Raw genomic sequence first — 23089 nt, forward strand, 5'->3', positions numbered from 1 at the left:
TGATTCTTATTATTAAATCAATGTTGTATTCCTGGGATAAATCCCACTTACTCATGTTATATAATTTGGTGTGCTAGTATTTTATTAAGAATTTTTGTGTCTATATTAATACAAATATTGGTCTGTGGTTTTCTTGCTTGTGCTATCTTTGTTTGGTTTGGTATCAGGGTAACAACAGCCTGATAAAATTAGGTAAATTAATTAACTTCCTTAATAGATATGAAGTTATTCATATTTATTTCTTTTTGAGTGACCTTTACTAGTCAGCATTTTTCAAGGAATGTTCTCATTTTATCTAATTATCAATTGTTTTGGAAAATGTTTGTCTTCTGTCCTTTTTAAAATAGCTTTATTGAAGTATAAATGATATAGAACAAATTGTATACATATCATGTGTACAATTTGATTAGTTTGGACATATGCAAACAATGATTATATCATCACCACGACCAAGGTAACAGACATATCCAACACCTCCTAAACTTTCCTTGTGTCCCTTTATTTTATTATTATTATTTTTTTTGTTAGGTTTTATGTGTGTGTGTGGGGGGGGGCTTCCCAGGTGTCACTATTGGTAAAGAACACGCCTGCCAATGCATGAGACAAGAGATGCGGATTCCATCCCTGGGTTGGAATGATCCCCTGGAGGAGGGCATGACAACCCACTCCAGTATTCCTGCCTGGAGAATCCCTGGATGTAGAAGCCTGACAGGCTATGGTCCATAGAGTCACAAAGAGCTGGATATGACTGAGTAACTTGGCAAGCACAAATGTGTGCATGTATAGTGAGAACACAATATTAGATATACTCTCAACAAATTCCAGGGCTTCTCAGGTGGCTAAGTGGTAAATAATCCACCTGCTGATGCAGGAGATGTGGATTTGATCCCTGAATCAGGAAGATCTCCTTGAGGGGAAAATGGCCACCCATGTAAACTCTAGAGCCTGGAAATTTTCCAGCTAGCATGCTTGCCTAGAAAAATCCCATGAACAGAGGAGCCTGGAAAGTCACAATCCATAGGGTCACAAAGAGTCCAATATGATTAACCATGCAACAAATTTTGAATAATACTTTAAAAATCTTCCTTCATTGTGCATTTAATATCTGAAAGCTCTGTATTGATGTCTCCTATGACATTACTGAAATTGGTAATTAGTGTCACTACTTTCTCTCTCTCTCTCTTTTTTAAAATCAATCTGGCTGAAAGTTGATTATTCTGTTAATCTATTCAAAGTATCAACAATTGGTTTCACTGAATTTTCTGGTACTACTGATTTTCTGGTTTCTATTTAATTGATTTCTGCTCAGATGTTTGTTATTCTTTTTCTTTTTTTGGCTGGTTTTGGATTAAATTTTATTATATTTTTCTTGTTTCTTCAGTAAGATTATTGATCTTTGAACCATCATTGGCCTTTTCCCTTTTCTAATGCAAAGATTTAATGCTATAAATTTCCCTCTATGAAGATTTGGTGTCACCTCATGAATTTTGATCTGTCATGTTTTCTATTTCTCCTTTGATCTTTGCATTAATTTGAAGTGCTTTTTAATTTATAAATAGCTTGTGATTTTCCAGCTATCTTTCCACAGCTAATTTCTCTTTTAATTCTCTTGTGGTCAGGGAATATACTTTGTATGATTTCAGTCGTTTTGAACTCATGAAGTTTTAAAAATCACATATCGTATGAATTTCCATATTCACTTGAGAAGAATATGTATTTGCTTGCTGTTGTTCTGTAAATGGTCTTTCCAGGTGGCACAGTGGTAAAGAATCTGCCTGCCAATGCAGGAGAGGCAGGAGACGCACGTTCAATCTCTGGGTTTGGAAGATCCCCTGGAGTAAGAAATGGCAACCCATGCCGGTATTCTTCCCTGGAAAATCCCATGGACACAGGAGCTTGGTAAGCCACAGTCCATGGGGTCTCAAAGAGTTGGACACAACTGAGTGACTGAGCACATTCTATAAATATCAGTTAGGTCAAGCTGACTAATAGTATTATTCAAGTCTTCTATATATTTCCTATCTTTTTTTTTTGTTCCTTTAGTGTATTAATGATTGAGAGTGAAAAGTTAAAGTCTCCAGCTACAACTGTGGATTTGTCTGTTTCTCCTTACCATTCTATCAGCTTCTGGCTCCTATATTTTTTAAATTGCATACACATTCATGATTGTTATGTCTTCTCAATGAATTGAATTCTCTATCATTATGCACTGTCCTTCTTTATCTTCAGTAAAAGTCCTCATTCTGAAGTATAGTTTAATGGGATTAATTCAGCCTCTCCAGCTTTCATTTGATTTGGGATTTGGAGGTATAAGTATCTCCACCCATTTAATTTTTTTTTATGTTTTTTTTTTAATTTTATTTTATTAGTTGGAGGCCAATTACTTCACAACATTTCAGTGGGTTTTGTCATACATTGACACGAATCAGCCATAGAGTTACACGTATTCCCCATCCCGATCCCCCCTCCCACCTCCCTCTCCACCCGACTCCTCTGGGTCCTCCCAGTGCACCAGGCCTGAGCACTCGTCTCATGCATCTCACCTGGGCTAGTGATCTGTTTCACCATAGATAATATACATGCGGTTCTATTGAAACATCCCACTCTCACCTTCTCCCACAGAGTTCAAAAGTCTGTTCTGTACTTCTGTGTCTCTTTTTCTGTTTTGCATATAGGGTTATCGTTACCATCTTTCTAAATTCCATATATATGTGTTAGTATGCTGTAATGTTCTTTATCTTTCTGGCTTACTTCACTCTGTATAATGGGCTCCAGTTTCATCCATCTCATTAGAACTGATTCAAATGAATTCTTTTTAACAGCTGAGTAATATTCCATGGTGTATATGTACCACAGCTTCCTTATCCATTCATCTGCTGATGGGCATCTAGGTTGCTTCCATGTCTTGGCTATTATAAACAGTGCTGTGATGAACATTGGGGTGCACGTGTCTCTTTCAGATCTGGTTTCCTCAGTGTGTATGCCCAGAAGTGGTATTGCTGGGTCATATGGCAGTTCTATTTCCAGTTTTTTAAGAAATCTCCACACTGTTTTCCATAGTGGCTGTACTAGTTTGCATTCCCACCAACAGTGTAAGAGGGTTCCCTTTTCTCCACACCCTCTCCAGCATTTATTGCTTGTAGACTTTTGGATAGCAGCCATCCTGACTGGCGTGTAATGGTACCTCATTGTGGTTTTGATTTGCATTTCTCTAATAATGAGTGATGTTGAGCATCTTTTCATATGTTTGTTAGCCATCTGTATGTCTTCTTTGGAGAAATGTCTGTTTAGTTCTTTGGCCCAGTTTTTGATTGGGTCATTTATTTTTCTGGAATTGAGCTTCAGGAGTTGCTTGTATATTTTTGAGATTAATCCTTTGTCTGTTTCTTCATTTGCTATTATTTTCTCCCAATCTGAGGGCTGTCTTTTCACCTTACTTATAGTTTCCTTTGTAGTGCAGAAGCTTTTAAGTTTCATTAGGTCCCATTTGTTTAGTTTTGCTTTTATTTCCAATATTCTGGGAGAGTGCTGGCCTCTGGCTGGGTTCCTTCTTCCTGCCCTAATGCTTAGAAAGCTTCTTCAGAAAGTAAGCTAGTGAAAATTGTAGTTCTCAACTCATTTTTCCCCTTCTCTCAGGCATCAGCATCCTACATGTTGTATTATGTATGAAAACTGTCACAAAATTTTAGTTACTTAAAGTGGGAGGATAAATCCAAGCCTGTTAATTCCTCATGGGAAGAACCAATTCCTAAGTCAGTGTTGTTTTTTATTTTTTTTTAATTTATTTATTTATTTTAATTGGAGGATAATTGTCTTGTTTTTAAAAAACAGTTTATCTTTAATTGATCTCTCTACAATTTACATTTCTGTATGTATTTTGTAATAGACATAATTTATTAGCACAATTGTAAACCTGTAACATAAATAGAGAGTCTGTGCACCGCAAGCAAAGATCTGCAACTCAATTTGGGGTGCACCGACTCTCTAGTTGTGCCACAGGCTCAGTGGCTGCAGTGAACCCACATGCCCAGCGCTACAAGGTGAATTCTTAACCATAGGGCGACCAGGGAAGTCCCCTCAAGTCCATCTTAGTTATTGAATTCTGGGTTCAGAGGATCAGTTATCTTTCCCTATGGCATGTGTGTGTGTGTGTGTGTGTGTGTGTGTGTGTGTGTGTGTGTGTGTGTGTGTGTGTGTGTGTGTGTGTGTGTGTGTGTGTGTGTGTGTGTGTGTGTGTGTGTGTGTGTCCTGTGGTGAAAAGGTTGAGGGGAAACTCCCAAGAAGTTTACACCAGTGCAAAGATGTAACAACTTTGATGCAGTCCTGAAAATTACCACTATTTATGATGCAGAAAAGACCCTTACTTCTTGGAAGGAAAGTTATGACCAACCTAGATATCATATTAAAAAGCAGAGACATTACTTTGCCAACAAAGGTCCATCTAGTCGAGGCTATGGTTTTTCCAGTGATCATGTATGGATGTGAGAGTTGGACTGTGAAGAGAGCTGAGCGCCAAAAAATTGATGCTTTTGAACTGTGGTGTTTGAGAAGACTCTTGAGAGTCCCTTGGACTGTAAGGAGATCCAACCAGTCCATCCTAAAGGAGATCAATCCTGGGGTGTTCATTGGAAGGACTGATGCTGAAGCTTAAACTCCAATACTTTGGTCACCTGATGCAAAGAGTTTACTCACTGGAAAAGACCCTGATACTGGGAGGGATTGGGGGCAGGAGGAGAAGGGGATGACAGGGGATGAGATGGCTGGATGGCATCACTGACTCGATGGACATGAGTTTGAGTAAACTCCAGAAGTTGGTGATGGACAGGGAGGCCTGGTGTACTGCAATTCACGGGGTTACAAAGTGACACAAAGAGTTGGACATGACCGAGCGACTGAACTGAACTGAACTGATGATGCAGAGGAGGTTGTCACGAGGGTCTGGAGTCTGCACCAACCCCATCTTCCCTATTGTACCTACACCAGAAGCAGACCAGCAGGGTATGTTTACCATGGCCATGTGCTGCTCTTCCTACCCTCACATGAGCTGGGTTCCCTTATGCACACTAACTTCCTGGCCCTGGGCCATGTAAGTTTGAGAACCCTGTTCCTGGACATCTCCCAGAGGCCTTCACATAAAAATGCTCTGTGGTACAGGTACTGTTTTCATCATATGACCTTGCTTTATATATTAACAGTTACTCAAATATTATCTGAGTATGGGGGCTGATGAAAGATTCCATTAATATATCAGTACATGGACTAAACAAGTCATCTCTCTCCACGTTGTCTACTTCCAGGGCCTACCACTGGTGTTAGTTATTGTTGCCTCCTTGTTCCTTTTAAACACGTGTCTCTGTATTTAAAACTACACACACACACACACATGGGGCTTCCCTGTTATCTCAGCTGGTAAAGAATCTGCCTGCAATGTAGGAGACCCCAGTTTGATTCCTGGGTAAGGAAGAACCTCTGGAAAAGGGACAGGCTACCACTCCAGTATTTTTGGGTGTCCCTGGTGGCTCAGATTGTAAAGAAATTCACCTGCAATGCCGGAGACCTGATTGTGATCCCAGGGTTGGGACGATCCCCTGGAGGAGGGCATGGAAACCCACTTCATTATTCTTGCCTGAATAATCCCCATGGACAGAGGAGCCTGGAGGGTTACAGTCAATGGGGTCACAAACAGTTAGACACCACTGAGTGACTAAGCACAGCACAGCACACACACAGACACACACACACACACACACACACACACACACAGACACACACACACACACAGAGACACACACACAGCAGGCCCCACTATGAGCATCTCCCATTTGCTTCCCCTGCCCACAACTATTACCGGCATGTCCTGAAGCAGTTCCATCTTATCAGTACACACTGGTCCCTTCATTGTGTTCCGTGGCCAGTGTGTGCTGCATGCTATATCATGAACCCCTCTCCGTTCATTTACCATCCAAAGATCATTGACAATTAATGGACATAAAGAGGTTTTACACAATTATTTGCTACCACCATCCTTCTACACATAGGTCTACAAATGTGGGTGTGTTGATTATACATTTTTAAAGTGGAGCTGCTGGATCAAGACTCAGTCAGTCACCAACCACCCAATGAGTACCTACTATGTGCCACACACTGGGGTGACTGACAAAACTGGACAAAAAAATGTCCTTCCCTCAGGGACAGGACAAGGGATTTGTCAGGAGTTTTCACTTTGATAGATGCTGCCACAATGCTGTCCATATCTGGTGCAGAAGAAGTCAAGCTTGCTTACTACCTCCTCACATCATTCTTGGGGCAGACAGAGGGGAATCCCCTTTCTCAGATGTCCAGGAGGCCGCTCCACACCCATCCATGGCAGATTTGAATACACTGGCGGCAGTGATTGGTTGTGGAGCTTGGTAGGCAAGGAATCCTAGACCACTCTGGGCAGCCCAAGTGGAAAATGCAGATGCAGGCTCTCGTGGGGTACAAGGACAGAGACCCCAGATCAGACCAGGGCTCACACAGTCAAGCACTGAGGCTGATGAACAAGAGCTTGCAGTGGGGACCTGGGGGCTGAGCACTGAAGGACCAGTGGAACTCAATCTCCAGGAATGTTCGTTGCCCAGTCAAGAGACTGGAGACGCTTCTCCAATCAGTGGCTGTTTTAGTGAGGTCAATCTAGGAGTCAGCTGGCATCTGTGGGTGGGGCTCTGAGTTTCAGGTAATCATTCTTCTGAATTGCAGTGTCCTAAGCACTTCTCAAGTGCCATCTCACTTCTTCCTCATTAGCCCCTTGAGGATAACCCCGTCACACCTGTGGGACATTGAGTCTGGCTCTTTCTTTCAGAGACCCTCTCCCTTTCCCACCAGCCCTGAGGGAAGTGCCCTGAACTCCTGGTCTGGGTTTGAATTTTCTCTGGATCCTGGAGATTTCCAGTTCCTGCCTCACCAGGACTTTATGACAGACGTCTGTGTGTGGGCAGGAGAGAGGTGTCCTGAAGAATGCAGGGAGTAGACAGGGTCCTCAGGGGATCCCCTGAGGCAGTGTGGGTGCTGGGTGAGAAGCCACAATTGGAGTGAGGGTGTAAATGAGGCTCTGGGAGTAGGGCTGGGGGAGGGGCTAAAGAGGTCCCTGAGGTGGGAAGGGAGGCCTCTTGGAAGATGGGGGGGGGGGGTGGGAATTTTGGAGAGAGAGGAGTTGTGGCAGCTGTCACCAGGCGAGGGATTCTGGAAAATGACAGATGATTAAAGGGATGTAAGGGAGTTGTCATAAGCACAGTGAGGGGAAAACCTCTCCTATCTCCAGAATTCAGTAGCCCACAGTGGGTGCTGAGATAGAAAGGACCAGGTCCCTGGGGCTTCTATGGATCTGGGATTCACCCTGAACCTCTCCTGGGGAAGGATACAAAGTTACCATGATCAGAGGTGACTGGGGATCTGGGAGGGTTAGGGTCAAAGTCAGGACTCAGACATGGGAAATCAATTTCAGAACCCATCAACTCTAAGGCACACCACACCTCTGGAATGAACCTGCCTTCCTCAGAATGACATGCAGGTGAATACAGACTCCAGGGGTTGCAAGACTGGTGGCCTCTCTCCCTTGGGATTGACTTAACAGAGCCTCACTGCCACTGCCCACACAGAAGCCCAGAGGGAAATATTTGGGGCTCTGTGTCCCAGCGTGCAGGCTGTAGGCCCTGTGGGGAGGGCTGTGGGGCCTACGAGCTAAAGGCGAGGGGTTAGCTTGAGTAGTGTCTACTTAAAGAAAAACATACAGTGGAAGTGTTGTGAGTTTAAGTTGGATCCAGGGTCTTCTGGGGACTAGAGCCCAGGTCACAGCTACTCTGTTAGCTCTAAGGAAACTGCCCTGAGGAGGTACCAGAGAAGTCAGTATGATTTTGGCTAGGAAATACATGCAGTCAAGCATGCATATTGGTAAAAGATTACTGTGAAACACAGAGATCAGATATCACAAGTTAATGTTTTTTATGCTTTTCTGTTTTGGAAGATGCAAGAATCTGGGGTACTGAACCTTTTCCTGAGGTATCCATGTAACTAAACATAGGCTAGCTTGTCCAAAGCATAGTGTGCCTCATCCTGTTTTTCACTCTCAATTCCTTCAGAATTCAGTCTCATTCAGCAACCCCATAGGTTACAACTTCACCCCATAGAACTGGCTGTGAGCAATGCTGTTTGTTTTAGGGATCCTAATTCATCTGAGGCCACAGTCGGAATTTCTGAGCTGGTTTGGGTCTGTGTCCTCAGGTGTGACATATTTGAACTGATTGGAGTTGTTGTCCAGGATGAGCAGGCTCTGAGCTATTTGTGGATCTCTGTCTAGGCATGGAGTCTCTGAACTATCTGCCGGGGGGGTTCAGCAGGTTGGGCCTCTGAGCTGTTCATGTATCTGCAAATGAGAGTGTTCTTGAGATGTAGGCTGGATGGACCCCACTCTCACGGGTCTTAGAAGTAGACCTGTGATTTCACAGTTGCTATGATTTCTATTATGCCTCCCTACAGAGGTGAAATCTTGGGGCCCCATCCTCAGGGAGAGTAAGTGATGTGCTATTCACAGGAGCCCATGGTAATAATCCTGATAAAAACAAACCTTGCTGACAAGACTGCCACCCTTGATAGCGGCCCTGTGACCAAAACTGTGTTCACACACTCACTCATTCAATCTGCCCAACCCACAACAAGGAGGGCACCCTGTGCAGATGGGAGCCCAACGCAAAGCCCAGTGCAGATGGAAGGTCTCAGCACATGAGGAGGGGAGAAACTGGATGTAAGCTTGGGTTCCTTGGAGGAGGCAGTGAAGACTCAGCACAACCCTGGCCAGGTAGTGGCGGAGGGGGGCATTTGCACTGGGCCACAAGGACCCTGTGACTGATGCACTATCAGGATATGTCTCTGTGTCTCCCCTTCACACACCCAGCTTGTTACTGGATATATGGAATGTAACCTTCTCATTCCCTGGGAGGTGGTGCTGAAAGTCACAGAGATTAGCTTCCAAGAAGCTGGGGAGAAACCTCACATTCACCAATTTGCATGAGGCTCCACCACAAATGCAGAGATCCCTGCCTCTTTCCTCCATTAAAGCATTCATTGGCACTGAGGTCAGCAGGAGGGCAGTCTGGACAGAATAGGTTATGAGGGACCCTGTGTACAGCATGAGCCTCCCCATGACTGGAACATGTCCTTGTGTTGATGGGCAGAGGTCCCTGATGTGTATCAAGGGAGCACGACTGAGGCCCAGGCCATGGGCAACTGAGTCATTCCCTAGAGGCAGTCCCTGGGGAGGGGCCTCTTTCTCCTGTAGAGACAGGTACATCATCTAGTAGCAGGGCTGGGGCCCATAGGTGGATGATAACTAAGTGGGGACACTTTGCCTCTAGAAATAGTCTCTCTGCTTCTGTCTAATGCTCTAGCTTTGTCTTTCTCCCTGACAACTCGTGACTGTTACATCGTCCCTCTTTGCCTTTGCAAGACTGAATGTGACCTCATTCACACCATGAGGGTCCTTTTCTGTCTCTCCTGAGGGTATCATCAATTGACATGGATGTTCACTGGGAGCAGTAGGGGGGATTCCCCTTGAGAGTGGGGGATTTGAGGAAAGGCACGTTCAGTTTCAGAGGGCCTGTGGTTTTCTTGGTTTAAAAAACAAGTTCCTCAACAATCATTGTGTGATCTGGGCCTCTGAATGAAGTATGGGGGCTTCTCTTGTAAAGAACCCTCCTGGGGCTCAAGTCAAAGTCCTCCCCATAGCTAGTAGGCACCATGGGCCCTGCCCCTCATTACTTCTTTCATCAGATCTCCTGGATTTCCCTCCATCACGCTGTGACAGTCACATCGGCCTCCTCACTGTTTACACACACACGACACTGAGTTCCACTCCCCAATTTTTCCACTGGCCATTATTTCTGTCTGGGGTACTTTTCTCCCAGATAGGCATCTCCTCTAGGTTTTTGCTCAAATGTCACAATCTTAGAAAGAACTTCCCTGGCCACTCTTTCTATACATGATCCCTTCTCTCTATTTCACTCACCCAATTTAATTTTAATCACGGCAATTACAAACACCTGAAAAATTACTTATGGTTTGGGACTGTAATATCCGAACAGAATGTACATTCCATGAGGGCAAGCTTGATTTTCTCCTTCTTAACACTCATAGTTGTGCTTCACACATACTGTGGAGAGAATCAATGAATGACAGAATGAATAAATTTAAATTTCTTGAGAGAGGCACAGCTAGACAGGCTGAGGATTCTGCTAGGGAATATATTCAGGGATGACAAGATGATGACAAAGCTGTGGTCTTTATCTCACCTACACGGTGTCCTTGGGTCCCCTTGGAGATGACCCCTTTCCTAACAGAATGGAAAGTCCTGTTGTCCTTTCCCATGTCAGTCGCAGTCAGCGGCAGAGGCCGTCCCCTTGCCAGCCCTTCAGATCTTATTCTCAGATGCTTTATCTCTCCTCCCAGTTGGGGGGACTGTGGCTGGCTTTACCCATGAGACCTATTCTGTATTAAATCGGAAAGCACAAACAAGCACCAATGCCCAGCACAGAGAAAATTCTTTGAGTAATTCCTGTTACAGTAGTGACCACCACAGAGGAGTAATCTTCAGTTTATGAGGACTTTTTTTTCTGAGTCCAAGAGTGTGGCAATCTGTGGGGTTTTCATCCTGACTTTTATCTTTCCATCCTTTGCTTATCATCCTGGGATGGTAGGGGCATCTACGTCTGTTGTTCCTCAATCTCACCACCAAGGGGCGCTGGAGATGAAAAAGTTCTGTCCTGGGATGTACCACTGAGGGGTAGCGGTGGGACCACCCACTCTGGAAGGTACCATTGGGAGAGTGCGTGTGACGACACAGAGGGTGCCCTGACAGAGCGTCGCGCCTCGACCACAGTTCCTAGCGGGGACATTCATGGCGCTACTGGGTCCAACCGCATTCGCTCCACTCCGTCTTCCCGCCGCATTTGAATTCGAGTGGATACAGATATTAATTTGCAACTTTCTTTGTCTCTTTTCCAACTCCAACCCTTCGTTTCTACACGGTCATATCCAAGGTGGGAATGGCTACAGGGCGGAGACTGGCTGCCGCTTTGGGGGTACGGCGACCTGGAGATTGCTGGAATTAACTCTTCCGGGTGCGAGTACACCCGGAAGCCCGGCTACTCCCGCCCTCCTTCGTCTCCTGATCAGTTCCCATTGGCTGCCTGTCTTTGACAGGCACTGAGGTCCCGGAGCTGGAACTCTGGGCGAGAGGCGTGTGTATACCAGTGCTCCTGCGTTGGCTTGCGCGGCTTTTCAGAGTGTACAATTTTTCTCCGAGTTTTACCGCTTTTCCCGAAGGGGTTGAATAGCTGCCTTGCTTAGTGACGAGGTTCGGCACAGTCAGTGGCTGTGCAGGGTGACGGTGTTTCAGTCTTACTTAGCTCTCACTCAGTCTGGATCATATGGCAACGCGCAGTAAGTCACAGAGATGCATGCAATTCATGACCAGGGAGAGGCCTCTGGTCTTGTTTCGTGTCTCTCCCCGGAGAGTAACCTGAATCAGAGAGCTTGGGGTTGTGTATGGCTACCTATGACATCACAGATGCTGTTTGGGGTACATTTAATCTCACTGAGCCATTGCCCAGGATTGTGGGTGATGGGATATTTGATCTGAGTGGATTTTGCGAGTCATAGTCCAGAGCGTCTAGGATGTGTGTGCCTGTATGCCGGGATGTGCATTTTTGGAGCTTTCGGGCATTTGAGTCCCTGGGTGTGAGATCTCTGTGTAGGCATCTGCGCCCCGGAATTGGACATCTCTGAGCTTTTGATTCTGGTCCCAAGTTGTGATGTCTCTGAGCTGCTTTAAGGAGGGGTTTGTCTTAAGGTGTCAACTATCAGCTGCTTGGGGTCTGTGCACAGAGTGCAGGTGTTCCATTTGTCTGGGGACTTTATCTTCCGGTTGTATGATGTTCTTGAGTTACTCAAAGTTCTTTCTGTTGAGGGATTTCTGTATTAGGTTAATAAGTGTCCGGAGTGGTTCGGAAGTCAGTCTCCGAGATGTGAAGTATCTGTGCAATTCTCATTTGTTTCTGTCTTGAAGACCTTGGTCTCTTTGGAGGCTCTTTGTCGCAGTGTGTTTGGTCTCTGTCGTGTTTGAGGGTCTGAGACTCGAGTTGTGAGCTCTCTGTGCAGATGTTCAGTGACCTCTTTTTGGTGTCTCTGGGTATGTACCTGAGCTGTTTGGGGTCGTTGTGTTAGAAATAAAACCTCTCGTGTTCTTGGCTGTAAGGTCTCTGTCCAGGAACTGAGGATTTGGAGGCTGGCAGATATGATTCGGAAGCCTGGAACCTGACATGCTGACTGTTGTTGTTGAGTGTGTCACTCATCTCCTGGAATCTCAGTATGTATGAGAATTAATACAGTGGGGCCAGTGTCCATCTTGGAGGGTACCTGTGCGTGTGAGCAATGTGTGTAAAGGGCCTGGCTCCCGACTGTCCTCCAGCAAATGTTTTCTTAGCACCTGCCATATACCAGAGCACTATTTGAGGAGTTTGTGACAGGACAAAATGGACCAAGTCTCTCATTTCATAGACCTGGTAGTCAGTAAGTAAATCAAGGGTGTCAGGCACTATGAAGAAAGATAATGCTAGATCAGGGGAAAGGGTGTGTGTAGGTATGATGTTATTATTTTACTCAAGATAACGAGGAAAAGCCTCCCTGAAAGATGGCAATTAAGCAGAGATGTGGAGGAAGTGAGGGAACAGGCCTTGGGGTTTCCTAAGGGAAGAGCATTCCAGGCAGAAGGAACAATAAATGCAACAGTCCTGTTAGAGAAATCTACTTGACGTGCTTCTGAATGACAAGGAGTCCTGTGATGCTCTGGCTTTGGCATGTTTCAATGGATTTAGCACTCATTGAAAAGGGTCTGGTGCTGCTGTCTCTGTTTCTCCCACAATTTGTGGTCATCCGCATTTCACAGAGGAAGGACTCAAGGCTCCAACGTGTTCTCTGCACCTTCTCTCCAAGCTATACCTGAAATTAGGAGTGAGACCTCTGGTCCATGATGAGAGACAGAGATCTTGAGTATACCAGCAGTAGGGATGATAGCATCCATGCTGAATGTCAGTCAGCCAGCAGATAGCAGTTATAATGGGAGAATCGTGCCTCATAATATTGCTACTCTTGATAGAGGGCAGGACTTGAGAAGGAGAAAGCAACTGGGGCAAAGGAGGGAGGCAGGAAGGGGAAGCTGGAGGACAATGAGAAAATAAGAACCAATGACTTCATCACATTGCTTGGATTTGGTCCAATTTACCTTGAGTAACTGATTGTATTAGAATATAGTCACATTTTCTCTCTCCCTACCCATTTTTTCCCTCCGTTTCTCTTTTGGGCCAGGAATACCACCTGAGCATGGAGATTTCTGTAAATTTTTCAACTACTAGCTTGGTTTTTCAATAGATTATTTATTTCTTTTCTTTTTGGCTGAACTTAGTTAGTTCCTTTCACTGAAATTGCCAGATGTAGTTATGTAGAATCATTGACAGAATCCTTTTAATTTCTGTGGGATCTGAAATCTGTTTTACTCCCGATATTGGGAAGTGTTGTCTTTAGTTGTCTTGCTTTTTTTGGTCTGTATGGGTAGAAGTTTATGAATTTGTATTAATCTTTTGAAAGAGCCAGCTTTGGGTTTTGTTGATCATCTCTATATTTTTTTTCTCATATCTGTTCTGATCGCTATTTCCCTTATTTTGCTGACAGTTCACTACTAAAGGGGTTCAATAAAGTCCCTGAGAGTTTCCCAAGCATAGTGAAAACTGACAGATTCTAGGGCACTATTGTAGCTGCACTAAGTGAGATTCACTGAGTGTGGATCATGAAATCTGAATTTTTTTTTTTTTTTTTTTTTTTTTTTTTAGAATTCCTCAGTTCTGATTCACATGGACAGAGGAACCTGACAGGTTGCAGTCCATGAGGTTGCAAATAGTTGGACACAACTGAGTGACTAACACTCTAATAGTGAGTGATGGCGAGCATCTCTATATTAGCCCTCTGTATGTCTTCTTTGGAGAAATATCTGTTTAGGACTTTTGCCTACTTTTTGACTGGGTTGTTTGTTTCTCTGGTACTGACTTGTATGAGCTGTGTGTACGTTTTGGAAATGAATACTTTGTCAGTTGCTTCAGTTGCTATTATTTTCTCCCATTCTGAGGGTGGTCTTTTCACTTTCTTTATAGTTTCCTTTGCTATGCAAACACTTAAATTTTATTAGCACCCACTTATTTATTTTTGCTTTTATTTCCTTTATTCTAGGAGGTTTGTCATAGAGGATCTTACTATGATTTATGTCATACAGTGTTCTGCCTATGTTTTCTTCCAAGAGTTTTATAGTTTCTGGTCTTACGTTTAGGTCTTTAGTCCATTTTGAGTTTATCTCTGTGTAGAGTGTTAGGAAGTGTTCTAATTTCATTCTTTTGCACTTAGTTGTCCAGTTCTTCCTGCACCACTTGGTGAAAATGCTGTCTTGTTCCCATTGTATATTCTTGCCTCGTTAGTCAAAGATAAGGTGCCCATATGTGTGTGGGTTTTTCTCTCGGCTTTCTATCTTGTTCCATTGGTCTATACTTCTGAATTTGTGCCTGTAATATACTGTCTTGATGACTGTAACTTTGTAGTATAACCTGAAATCAGGTAAGTTGATTCCTTCAACTCCATTCTTCTTTCTCAAGATTACTTTGACTATTCAGGGTCTTTTGTGTTTCCGTATGAACTGTGGCATTTTTTGTTCTAGTTCTGTGAAAAACACCATTAGTAATTTGATAGGGATCACACTGAATCTGTAGATTGCATTTGGTAGTATAGTCATTTTCACAATATTGATTTTTCCTTCCCAGGAATCTGGAATATCTCTCCATCTGTTTATGTCATCTTTGATTTCGTTCATCAAATTATAATTTTCTGTATACAGTTCTTTTGTCTCCTTAGGTCAGTTTATTCCTAGATGTTTTATTCTTTTTGTTGCAGTGGTGAGTGGAATTGATTCCTTAATTTCTCTTTCTGGTTTTTCATTGTTAGTATATAGGAATGCAGATGATTTCTGTGTATTGTTTTTGTGTCCTGTGACTCTGCTAAATTCACTTATTAGCTCTAGAAATTTTCTGATACTATCATGGTTTTCTATGTACAGCATCCCATCATCTGCAAACAGTGAGTGCTATGCTTCTTCCTTTCTGATCTGGATTCCTTTTATTTCTTTTTCTTCTCTGATTATTGTAGCTAGGACTTCCAAAACTAGGCTGAATAATAGTGGTGAAAGTGGACACCCTTGTCTTGTTCCTGATCTTAGAGGGCATGCTTTCAGGTTTTCACCTTTGAGAATAGCATTTGCTGTGGGCTTATCATATGTGGCCTTTACTTGTTGAGGTAGATTCCTTCGATGCCCATTTCTTGAAGAGTTTTAATCAGGGCCAGTGTCCCCACAGACTGAGGGGTCCACAGGTAATGATTTTAGAGCCGCACACCAGTTGATTTATGCTGGGTGACTCTGCAAACCCTCCAAGCCCTCTTATGGATACAAACACACACAACAGGACAGCAGAAATTGTGAGCCTGTGTTTGTCTCCTGAGGTAATTGCAGATTTGTGGACTCACTACCCAGAGTTGTCACAGGCCATCCTTTACTCATTCTTGTCCTGGACAGGGGCGCTGCAGAGATGCGAGGACCAGTCTCCCCTAGTTTATGGGCGTCTCTTGCCTCCTCTACTCATCATTAGACATCTCATGTTCTTTCGCCTTCATCTCCGTGTCAGCAGGGGGCTGGGCTCATGCACACACATGCAAACACAGTGACACAAGCACACACTGGTACACACGCATGTCCAAGCCACAGGGATACAAACGGAACAAATGTGTCAGTACCTGAAGAACCAGTGGTTCATACAAAATATAGTGATTTCTTATTTCTATAGGAAAATCTCCATTCTGATCTTCAAATGTGAAATATACAGAAGTCCAACTTTCATGAAAGTGTTCAAACCTAGATTTTGATATAAGAAATACAAAGAATTTTATATGTCAGGGAAAAACAGTGGTGCACATATTTTCTCTTGTGAAATAGAGATAACTCCAATACCATATTGGTTCTTCATATCTTAAGAAAACCAAAACCATGATTTTCATCTGTGGAATACAGAGATTTCCATATTTGGTGTAAGGAAGTCACCACCCAAATTTTCATATATGAAGTATAGAAAATACTATATTTCATATAAGAAACTCAGCATACAGATTTTCATAAAGTAAAATATAAAAAGTTCAGTATTTCATGACGTCAATTCAGCAGTGACATTTTCATATGTAAAATATAGAGATTTCCATTTTTAACTGAGTAAAATTTTACCCTGATTTTCATATGTGAAATATGTATATTTTAGGTGGTAAAATTGGTGTACAGATTTTAATATCCAAAATATACATGATTCCAGATTGCACGTGACTTTAGCACCCAGTTTTTCATGTGTGACATACATAATGTTCAGTACTTCCTAGAGGATAATTTAAGCAGAGATTTTCATATGTGATATATAGAAAATTTCATAGTTTGTGGTAAATGGGTGCCTAGGTTTCTAATGTGATATATAGAGAATTCCACATTTCATGTGGGAAAATTGGCAATCATTTTCATATATGAAATATAGAGTTCAGTATTTTTTTGTATGAAAATCTGTTCACTGACTAATATATGTGAAAAGTAGAGATTTCATATTTCATGTAGGTATAGTTTTTCCCAGTTTTGTATAATGTGAAATATAAACAGTTACATATTTATGTAATAAAATCTTAATTAAGATTTTCATATATGAAAAATCCAGAATCCCATGTAATACAGAGGTCCATATTTCATTTAGGAAAACTTCCAATATGATGTCCACATGCAAAACACAAAATTCCACATTCACATTTGAGAATCTATGCCTACAAAACCCATGCTAATGTTTTAATATGTGAAGTTTGGGGAATTTAATAGTTAGTGTAGAAAAATGAATGTCTGTATTTCCTTTTTTTAAAATTTATTTTTATTAGTTGGAAGCCAATTGCTTTACAGTATTGTAGTGGTTTTTGTCATACATTGACATGAATCAGCCATGGATTTACATGTGTTCCCCATCCTGATCCCCCCTCCCACCTCCCTCCCCATCCCATCCCTCTGGGTCTTCCCAGCGCACCAGCCCTGAGCACTTGTCTCATGCATCCAACCTGGGCTGGCGATTTATTTCACACTTGATAATTATACTTGTTTCAATGCTCTTCTCTCAGAACATCCCACCCTCGCCTTCTCCCACAGAGTCCAAAAGTGTGTTCTATACATCTGTGTCTCTTTTTCTGTTTTGTGAAATACCAATACAGTATACTAATGCATATATATGGAATTTAAAAAGAATGTCTATATTTTCAAATGCTAAACACAGAGAACTCTGTATACCATGTAGGAAAATGTGCAATCAATATTTATAAATGCAGTACGAAAAATTCAATATTTCAATTGTGAAATATAGAGAAATACATATATTGTAGAATACATAGCACCCATATTTTCATATGTGAAAGATAGATTAGTCTATATTTAAATCAAGGAAATCTGCTCAGATCATTTATATGAAATGTAAAGAGTATCACACATCATGTAAGACAACCACTATCTTGATTTTCATTTGTGAAATGTACACATTTTGTAATTCTGGAATTAATATTTGCTTCTGGAATTTCATACTTGAACTATTGAGAATTGCATATCTCTTGTCAGAAAATTTAATTGAGAATTTATGAAAGTAAATTCCATAATTCAGCAGGAGAATGTATGCTCAAATTTTCCTATGTGAATAATACAGAATTCCCTATTCATGCAGGAAAATATGTGCCCATATATCCACATGTGAAACATGCAATATCCCATATATTATGACCAAATATACACAGCTAGATTTTCTACCATGAAATACAGATTTCATACTTCATGTGGAAAAATCTGCACCCATATTTTTGTGTATGAAATATAAATAGTTTCATATTTCTGATAGGAAAGTCATCATTCAGGCTTTCCTATATGAAATATAGAGAATTCCATATATTAAGCAGGAAAATCTGCACTAATACTTTAATACAAGAAATGTTCAGAATTTCATATTTCATGTAGAAAATCTATGCCTAGATTTTCATATGTGAAATAAAAGAATTCCATCTTTCATAAAGTTAACCTGTCCTCATATTTTGATAAAGGAAATACAGAGAATTCCATATTTCATGTGGGAAAATCTAGACCAAGATATTCCTATGTGACATGTAGCAAATTACACATATTATGGAGCTAAATCAGGGTCCACATGTCTTATAGGAAATATAGGGATTCTGTATTTCATAGAAGCATATCTAAGGTAAGATTTCCATATTGGAAACATAGAAAATTCCACATTTCATGTAAAAAAATCTGAACTCAAATTTTCATCTCTAAAATATACACGGTTCATATGTGATGTAAGAAAATCTATACCCTGGTTTTCATATGAGAAATGAACAAAAGTCCATATTTCATCTCAAAAATTCCTCATCTTGTTTTTACTTGGGAAATATATAGAGTGCCATATATTTTCTAAAATATCTGGACTGAGATTTCCACATATTAAATGTGAAAATTTTCATATGTAATGCGTGAATATCTGTACACTGATTTCTAGATGTGAAATACAGAGATTTCATATTACATGTAGGAAAATCTGTTCCCAGATATTTATATGTGAAATTGGTTACATATTCTATGTCGAAAAAAAATCATAACAAAGGTTTTCTTATATGAAATATGCAGAATCCCATATAGCAATATAGCAGAAAATCTACACTTATCATCTGTAAGATATACGTGATTTCATACTTCATTTAGGAAAATTTGCACTCAGATTTCCACACATGAATCATACAGAATTGCATATTTTCACAGTTGAAAAGCTAGGCTCACAAAACCCGTGCTAATATTTTAATATGACTTCTATAGAGAATTTAATATTTAATGTAGGTTAAGGAATGTCTATATTTTCCAAAATTAAACACAGAGAATTCCATATATCATGTGCAGAATGTGCACATAGACCTTAATCAGTGAAAAATAAAACATTCAGCATTTAAGCAGGAAAACCTTTATCCAGATTTTCATATAACATATTATATGTTTCATGTAGGAAAACTTGTGTCTAGATTTTCAAATGGGAAATACAGAGAGTTATATATTTAATGTAGAAACATCAGCACCCATATTTTCATATGTGAAATATAGAGTATCCCAAAACAAGGAAATCTGTGTCCATATTTCTTTATGTGAAGTGTGAAATATACCAACTTTCATGTAGGAAAATCTATACCTAGATGATCATTTCTGAAATATACAAATTTTCTAGTTCAGTAATGAAAATTTGCCTCCGTGTTTCACATTTGAACTATGGAGAATTATACACTTCATGTCTGAAAATCTTAACTGAGATTTTCATTACAAAACTACAAAATATTCCATACTTGATTCAGGAAAATATGTGCTCAAATTTTCCTATGTGAAATATACAGCATTCCATATTTATATAGGGAAAAAGGTGCAGAGATATCCAGATGTGAGCTATACAATAGTCCATCTATCATGACCAAAAATATACAGCTAGATATCCAAACATACATGCAGATTTCAAATTTAATGTAGAAAAAACTGTTCCCATAACTGATATGTGATATAGAGAAAATTGCATATTTCATGCAGGGAAATCATCATTCAGGTTTATATATACATAAAGGAGGGCATTCAAAACCAGTTCTCTAGAACAACCCATAGGAATAGGGTAGGGAGGGAGGTGAGGGGGGCTTGAGGATGTGTGGGACACATGTATACCTATGGCTCATTAATGTTGATATATATATGGCAAAAACCATCACAATATTGTACAGTAATTATCCTCCAGTTAAAACAAATAATTTGAATTTAAAAAAGAAAACAGGGGAAGGAACTCTACTCAGTGCTCTGTGGTGACCTAAATGGGAAGGCAATCCAAAAATGAAGGGATCTATGTATGCCTATAATAGATTGACTTTGATGTACAACAGGAACTGATATAAGGTGGTAAAGCAACTCCATTCCAATAAAAATTGTTTTTAAAAATATTACAATTCAACTATAGCTCCAGCGGTGAAGGAATACATGGTTCCCCCATTTGCAATATATATCTCCTAGGGGACATTATGCTTTTTAAGTATAATATTTCAGTTAGAGGAAGATAAAAACCACATAAATATCACATGATGTTGTTAGTTAATTTACCTAAGTTGTAGAAACAGAGTAGAATGTGATTATCTGGGACTAGTGGAAATAGACCATGATGGTTTAAGTTCTCAACTTTCAGTGAAAGGTTGAATACTCTCACCAAGGAAGATACTGTAATAGGCGAAAGATGGGCATGGAGCTGCTGTCCTTAGCTGAAGGCCATAGAGGTTAGAAGACTAGGTCCACCAATAGTCAGCCTGTCAGCAGAGTGTAGTAAAAGATATATTTCAACCTTTGTCCATGGCCCTTCAGGTCCTCTGGCCTTGGTCTGGGTAGCAAGGTGTGGAGCCACAGGACAGACTAAAGGCTGAGTCTCACAGAGGTCCAGAGACCTTGCTAGAGCCACTCACTGACCTGGCCCAGGGTTCAGAGCAATAGGCAACCTACCTCTGCCATCTCCACCTCCATGACCTAACACTTGAGCCAATCTGATTGGGTCAGAGTCTACAGGACTAAGCACCCCCCCAACCCCCCCACCCCAATTAGGGTAGACTAAGAAGACTGAGGGCAGCTGTGGGCTGGGCACCTGGCTTCTTCATTTAAGGTGGCTGGGTAGAGTATGGGCACCTTGGTAAGAGGAGAGCCCAGAGACTGAGATCTGCCTCTTCAGCTGTGACTGGCCACTGGTGGGAGGACCAAGACTGGGTGCTGGATGAATGTCTCAGACAGGATAATCAGCTTGCCCAGGAACTCCCTCCTCCTAAACAGGACCTTGGAGTGTGAAAGTCAAGCTTGGAGTCTTACCTTTCAGCATAGAGAATAGTATTTGTTCTGCTAGAGATTTACAGGAACATAGTTACCTCACCGTGACTTTTCTTCAAGAATAGAATATCTGACAGCAAGAAGTTTGTCACAGTGAATCGCATCCCTCCCTCAAGTTTTGCATAAGTGGACATTCTTGAAAGATTTTGGAAAGTCCAGGATTTTTAAAGGCATAAGCCACCCATATCCTTGCATGGCCCAGCAAGAAAATGCTCTTTTCTTTAAACTCCAGTGTTGTAATATATTGTTTGTCTAACTAACCCATGGGTACATCAGTTCAGTTCAGTTTAGTCGCTCAGTCGTGTCTGACCCTTTGCGACCCAATGGACTGCAGCACGCAGGCCTCCCTGTCCATCCCCAATGCCCGGAGTTTCCCCAAACTCATGTCCATTGAGTTGGTGATGCCATCCATCCATCTCATCCTTTGTCGTCCCCTTCTCCTCCCGCCTTCAATCTTTCCCAGCATCATGGACTTTTCAAATGAGTCAGCTCTTCTCATCAGGTTGCCAAAGTATTGAAGTTTCAGCTTCAACATCAATCCTTCCAATGAACACACAGGACTGATCTCCTTTAGCATGGACTGGTTGGATCTCCTTGCAGTCCAACAGACTCTCAAGAGTCTTCTCCAACACCACGGTTCAAAAGCATCAATTCTTCGGCACTCAGCTTTCTTTATAGTCCAACTCTCACATCCATATGTGACTACTGGACAAGCCATAGCCTTGACTAGACAGGACTTTGTTGACAAAGTAACGTCTCTGCTTTTCAATATGCTGTCTAGGTTGGTCATAGCTTTTCTTCCAAGGAGTAAGCGTCTTTTAATTTCATGGCTGCAGTCACCATCTGCAGTGATTTTGGAGCCCAAAAATGTAAAATCTGCCAGTGTTTCCACTGTTTCTCCATCTATTTGCCGTGAAGTGATGGGACCAGATGGCATGATCTTAGTTTTCTGAATGTTGAGCTTTAAGCCAACTTTTTCACTCTCCCCTTTCTCTTTCATCAAGAGGCTCTTTAGTTCTTCTGCACATTCTGCCATAAATGTGGTGTAATCTGCATATCTGAGGTTATTGATATTTCTCCTGGCAATCTTGATCCCAGCTTGTGCTTCTTCCAGCCCAGTGTTTCTCATGATGTACTCTGCATATAAGTTAAATAAGCAGGGTGACAATATTCAGCCTTGACATACTCCTTTTCCTATTTGGAACCAGTCTGTTATTCCATGTCCAGTTCTAACTGTTACTTCCTGTCATGCATACAGATTTCTCAAGAGGCTGGTCAGGTAGTCTGGGATTCCCATCTTTTTCAAAATTTTCCACAGTTTATTGTGATCCACTTAGTCAAAGGCTTTGTCATAGTCAATAAAGCAAAAATAGATGCTTTTCTGGAACTCTCTTGCTTTCTCAATGATCCAGCAGATGTTGGCAATTTGATCTCTGGTTCCTCTCCCTTTTCTAAAACCAGCTTGAACATCTGGAAGTTCATGGTTCATGTATTGTTGAATGCTGGCTTGGGGAATTTTGAACATTACTTTACTAGCATATGAGATGAGTGCTATTGTGTGGTAGTATGAGCATTCTTTGGCATTGCCTTTCTTAGGGATTAGAATGAAAACTGCTGAGTTTTCCAAATTTGCTGGCATATTGAGTGCACCACTTTCACAGCATCATCTTTTCAGATTTGAAGTAGCTCAACTGGAATTCCATCACCTCCTCTAGCTTTCTTCATAGTGATGTTTCCTGAGGCCCACTTGACTTCCCATTCCAAGATGGCTGGCTCCAGGTGAGTGTTCACATAGTCGTGATTATCTGGGTCATGAAGATCTTTGTTGTACAGTTCTTCTTTGTATTCGTGCCACCTCTTCTTAATATCTTCTGCTTCTGTTACATCCATACCATTTCTTTCCTTTACTGAGCCCATCTTTGTGTGAAATATTCCCTTGGTAACTCTGATTTTCTTGAAGAGATCTCTAGTCTTTCC

The 23089-nt window shown here is 41.5% G+C and overlaps 1 protein-coding gene across 1 annotated transcript in view; it reads left to right on the forward strand.

The window, feature by feature from the left end:
• The first annotated feature begins 11299 nt into the window (after window positions 1–11299).
• Window positions 11300–23089, forward strand: part of LOC136153555 (plastin-3-like) — an 84350-nt gene continuing 72560 nt past the window's right edge. Inside the window, exon 1 of the mRNA XM_065915492.1 lies at window positions 11300–11472. Coding sequence (XP_065771564.1) covers window positions 11460–11472 — 13 coding nt within the window. The 5' untranslated portion in view covers window positions 11300–11459. The remainder of the gene's footprint in view (window positions 11473–23089) is intronic.

This window comes from Muntiacus reevesi, chromosome X (assembly GCF_963930625.1).
Source record: "Muntiacus reevesi chromosome X, mMunRee1.1, whole genome shotgun sequence".
NCBI lineage: Eukaryota > Metazoa > Chordata > Mammalia > Artiodactyla > Cervidae > Muntiacus > Muntiacus reevesi.